A 5,000-nucleotide genomic window follows, 5' to 3' on the forward strand; every position below is an offset into this window, starting at 1 on the left:
TGCTCTCTGATGTATCAGACTGGACTCAGGGTCAGTCATTTGAACACTCATTAAATTAAGTCTGATTCATAACCACTAGATTCTGGAAGCACAGTGATTCATCCTGAAATACTGAAGTGCATGTCATCATGTTTTCTCTGTCAAACCTGCAGCAGCTTCATTGTGAGCATCTCTGAAAGACACTCACCGTCCACCGATCCGAAGTCCTTCTCGTGAGCACGGGTCAGGATCTCTTTGTACAGGACCTCGGCTTCTTTGTATTTGCCTTGTTTGAGGAAGCAGGACGCCTGCGGAGAGACGAGAGAGTTCACTGCTGATGAAGAGCATCCAACAGACAGATGGAGTGAATGAGTGTGTGTGTGTGTGAGAGAGAGTGTGTGTGTGTGTGTGTGTGTGAGAGTGTGTGTGTGTGTGAGTGAGTGAGTGTGTGAGTGAGTGAATGTGAGAGAGAGAGTGTGTGTGTGTGTGTGTGTGTGAGAGTGTGTGTGTGTGTGTGTATGTGTGTGTGTGTGAGAGAGAGAGTCTGCATGTGTGTGTGTGTGTGTGAGAGAGAGAGAGTGTGTGGTGTGTGTGTTGTTTGTGCGTGTGTGTGAGAGAGAGAGAGTGTGTGTGTGTGTGTGTGTGTGTGTGTGAGAGAGAGAGTGTGTGTGTATGAGTGTATGTGAGAGAGAGTCTGTGTGTGTGTGTGTGAGAGAGAGAGAGTGTGTGTGTGTGTGTGTGTGAGAGAGAGTGTGTGTGTGAGAGAGTGTGTGTGTGTGAGAAAGAGAGTGTGTGTGTGTGAGAGAGTGTGTGTGTGTGTGTGTGTGTGTGTGTGAGAGAGACTGTCTGAGAGAGAGTGTGTGTGTGTGTGTGTGTGTGTGAGAGAGTGTGTGTGTGTGAGTGTGTGTGAGAGAGTGTGTGTGTGTGAGAGAGAGTGTGTGTGTGTGAGAGAGTGTGTGTGTGTGTGTGTGTGTGTAAGAGAGAGAGAGAGAGTGTGTGTGTTTGTGTGTGTGTGTGTGTGTCTGTCATCATTATTAAAGTCATTATCAGGTTAGAATTTACAAAAAAAATTAGCTTTAGAAATAATTATTTTGATTCAACAGTGAATGGATAATAATAATGATTGGCATTAATGTTTTTCATTGAATACTGAAATATGAAATTTAATGATACCCCAAACTATGAATCTAAAAGCACCAGCAGGTGGCGGCAAATCTTAATGAGTGAGTCATTCAACTGATTCATTCAGAAACGAAGCAAGTGACTCCTTATAAACGAGTCACTGAATCATTGACTCACTTGATTCATTCTAAACCGTGGAGTCATTCAGTAATGAATCACCGCTGCGTGTCGATCGTTCTTGAAGTGGCTTTTTTATTTGCAAAACTGGGCAAAAACCAGACAATACTGTGTCTAAAATGTAACACAGTAGTAACGTCTTGTTTATTGATCTGTTGTATAAATCTTACATTTGCAGTCGTGCAGATACTGGGGAAAAACAGCACTCCTGCTGGTGTGACATTACTAAACTATATCATATGATATAAATATAAGAGTCATTTTTGCCCTCATATCCTGAATTTTAGACCCATATAACTGCATTCTGATAGACTTCCTCATGCAATCAGTGTAAGATGACAGACAAGTCTGGACTTTAAATGCATTAATCATTTGAATGCATTTCTTCATAATGGACAGCCCTGTACAGAACACACAGGAAGGCAGACGCTCTGATGAATTCTGCCGCAGCTCTGCTCATATTGGCATGATGAGGGTGAAATGCAGCCGCTCATCACGCGTGTGTTAAACCGGCTGCAGAAGCGCTGTTCTCTCTCACACTCACCAGGTTGTTCTTGGTTTTGGCCACGTTGGGGTCGTCCAGGCCGAGCCGACGCTCGTAGATCTCCAGCGCTCTGGAGTAATAATACTCCACCTCCTCATACTTGCCCTGATTCTGACACAACAGCGCCAGATTATTCAGCTGCTTCGCCACGTCAGGATGATCCTTCCCCAGCACCTGACACACACACACTGTTCAATCACTGTGCTGCTCTGTCAAAACTCATCAGGAGACGAGCGAGTAATCATTCCTTTCACACGGCACAGATCTCAGAGTTTATGGTGAGCACTGACCTTCTCTCGGATCTCCAGAGCTCGTTTACACAGCGGCTCGGCCTCCTTATACTTGCCTCTCTTCCCGTACAGCACTGCCAGATTATTGAGAGTGGCTGCAACCTGAAACACAAGAGCCGAAATCATCTAAACCAGCTGCCCATCACATAACAAACCACAACCAACCCTGATCTACTGAGACACACGGCTCTGAGAGAGTGACACTGCTGCATCCTCAAAACACTTCTTAGTGGGAGTCTGAAGTGATCAAATACAGATGACTTACAGCAGGATGGTCTTTGCCCAGAGTTTTCTCTCTGATGGAGAGAGCGTCGTTCAGCAGGTGAGCCGCCTCTTTATATTTATTCTGATCCCTGAGACACACACACACACACACACACACACACACACACGCACACACACACAGAGAGATGGTGAAGTCAGCACATGATGGTGATACTGTGGTGAAATCGCTGTAAACCTCTCTCTCTCACCTGTACACGAGTGCCAGGATGTTGAGCATGGTGGCCACGTCGGGGTGGTCATGTCCCGAGGTTTTCTCCAGGTCCTCCAGAGCTTGTTTGCAGAGCGGCACAGCCACCTCGTAGCGGCCCTGAGACGCGTACTGGATCACCAGGTTATGGAGCGTCCTGAGCCGCGCCGGGATCTCGTACCCGCCCTGCTGCGCCGCCGCCACCGCCGCACTGTTGTGCTGCTGCTGCACTGCAGAGGTCAGAGGTCAGAGGTCAGAGCAGGGTTAACGACAGACGCTCACACTGCAGCTAGGGAGGCAACAATAAACAAAGCCTCACGAATCGAGAATGATTCCGCATCGATCCTGAGCTCTTCTGAATGCATGGCGATTCTTTCTCGAGTCGGTTCTGAGCTCAGTTCTGAACACTGCATGCTTTAGAAACAGCTGTACTCTGCTCCTTACACACACTTGAACCTAAAATAATCACTCATAGGATCCATTCCAGAGAGAGTCACCATGCCTTGATTTATCACCGCAGCTCTGCCTGCAACTAGAGATGCACCAAATGTTTGGCAACCGAAATTATTCGGGCAAAAATAGCAAATATAATAACTGGAGAAGAAGCAGAAAAACCAAATAAATTGTACTGAATCAAATGGAGGCCTGCACTAATGCTAACTCTTCTGGTCCGGCAGTATGTGGGAGAGACCTGAGGCCGTTCTGTTTGAGTGGAGGCTTCACTACACTGAATAAACAGCTTTTTAGAGCAAACGGATTATCATTTAATGAACCGACGGCCTATCTGCTAATCTTCAACAGGTTTTACACTAAACAATACTTTTGGATTGAACTATTTTTAGAGTTCGCACCTGAAAAATGCTGTTTTATAAGAGAAGTCACTGACTTCACAGAGCTCGTCAAGGCTGTACTGTGATTGGTTATTAATGCACATGTGATGCGGGTTTGCTCATCTCTCTATAGTAAGACCATCTCTGGCCTGCAGCGATGTTCACTCACTTCCTTGAGTGTGTTCCTCCTCATCGTTAGGAAAGAGATCATCCAGAGAGTCCTTGGGCGGCTCACCGTCCTTCTCCTCCTGGACACACAGACGGAGAGAGAGAGAGAGAGAGAGAGAGAGAGAGAGAGAGAGAGAGAGAGAGAGAGAGAGAGAGAGAGAGAGAGAGAGAGAGAGAGAGAGAGAGAGAGAGAGAGAGAGAGAGAGAGAGAGTTCACATCATTGCTGGAATGTCTGTAATCATGAGCTCTAGACCTGTACAAACTACACTCACTGCTAAAAACCACAGCTCTATTTATATATAAAAATGCAATTGTGAAATATGATTATTAATCTTTCATAATGTTATTTAATAAAATCCAATTATTATTTTTTGTTTGTCAGTCCACAGTTCATTAACTCGTGTTAACAAATACAACTTTTAAGAGTGATTTTAAAAGTAAATGTTGAAATTGACATTAAGATTAGTTTAGAAGTATTGTTCATGTTGACTTATTTATTTAAAGAATGTACACAAATGGTTAAAGTTTCCCATATTATCATCGCTCTCAGCTCTAGACTCAGATGACCAGGCTCTGATCTCACCGAGGGAGACACGTCCTCGTCGTACTTCTTGAGCTGGTTCATGAACTCCAGGTGCTTCTTCTCCTCCTCCAGCTGTGCCACGCTCTGCTCGCTCTTCTGCAGCTTCTGCTGTGTGTTCGCCAGCTCGTCTCGGAGCCACTGGTTCTCCTGACAGAGGCGCCGCACCTGAGCACGCAGCTTCTGCTTCTCCGACTCCACCGCGTTCAGATGATTGGACAGAGCCATCATCACCTGCACACACACACACACACACACGGTCACATGACTGCGGGTCACTTCCTCCTGCTGCCTTTAGTTAAACACTGGGACACACATCCGCTCTGTCTTATTCTATTGATTAACTACCTCATGTCTCACAGCAGCTCTGTTTTTAATGGTTATCATTAAAAAAGTCAATCTCCCTGCTTCTGCAACAAACTTGTTCTCAATTGAGAAAAAAAGTGGGAGGAGCTACTGCTCGTTTTGCTGGGAGATGATTGGCTCAGTGATGAGAATCACAGCTGGACTGATGTTATGTTCTGATGAAAGATTATGAAGAGAAACAGCGTGACCCGGAGGGTGACCTCTGACCTGAGCCTCGCCCAGCCCCAGCTCGATCATCTCCACAGATCTCCGGAGCAGGCTGGACTTCTCGTGCACCACGCTGGCCTCCTCGTCCTTCTTCAGGCACTTGATGGTCTCCAGGAGGCTGTGCAGGATGGAGTTGTGCTCGTTCTTCAGCGCCTCCAGACCCTGGATCACCAGCTTGGTGTTGGAGATGATCTCCTCCTGCGACAGCTTCTCCAGCTTCTCATCACGAGGAGACAGCATCGTGGACATGTTCCCGCGGACGAG

General features: G+C 46.4%; 1 protein-coding gene across 11 annotated transcripts in view; it reads right to left on the reverse strand.

Moving 5' to 3' along the window:
- LOC109064137 (kinesin light chain 1-like) overlaps nt 1–5,000 on the reverse strand; it is a 24,486-nt gene that overhangs the window by 15,591 nt on the left and 3,895 nt on the right. For all 11 annotated transcript variants that reach the window (XR_006156349.1, XR_006156350.1, XM_042737634.1 and 8 more), the window contains exons 2-9: nt 4,737–5,000; nt 4,167–4,397; nt 3,584–3,662; nt 2,586–2,814; nt 2,378–2,465; nt 2,113–2,214; nt 1,823–1,996; nt 188–287 (exon numbers count right to left, since the gene is read on the reverse strand). The exon at nt 4,737–5,000 is cut by the window's right edge and continues 4 nt beyond it. Coding sequence is in view for 9 of the 11 variants with exons in the window: in XM_042737634.1 (XP_042593568.1) it covers nt 188–287; nt 1,823–1,996; nt 2,113–2,214; nt 2,378–2,465; nt 2,586–2,814; nt 3,584–3,662; nt 4,167–4,397; nt 4,737–5,000 (1,267 nt within the window). In the remaining 2 variants the exon portion in view is untranslated. The remainder of the gene's footprint in view (nt 1–187; nt 288–1,822; nt 1,997–2,112; nt 2,215–2,377; nt 2,466–2,585; nt 2,815–3,583; nt 3,663–4,166; nt 4,398–4,736) is intronic.

The sequence above is a fragment of the Cyprinus carpio genome, chromosome B13 (genome assembly GCF_018340385.1).
Source record: "Cyprinus carpio isolate SPL01 chromosome B13, ASM1834038v1, whole genome shotgun sequence".
Classification (NCBI taxonomy): domain Eukaryota; kingdom Metazoa; phylum Chordata; class Actinopteri; order Cypriniformes; family Cyprinidae; genus Cyprinus; species Cyprinus carpio.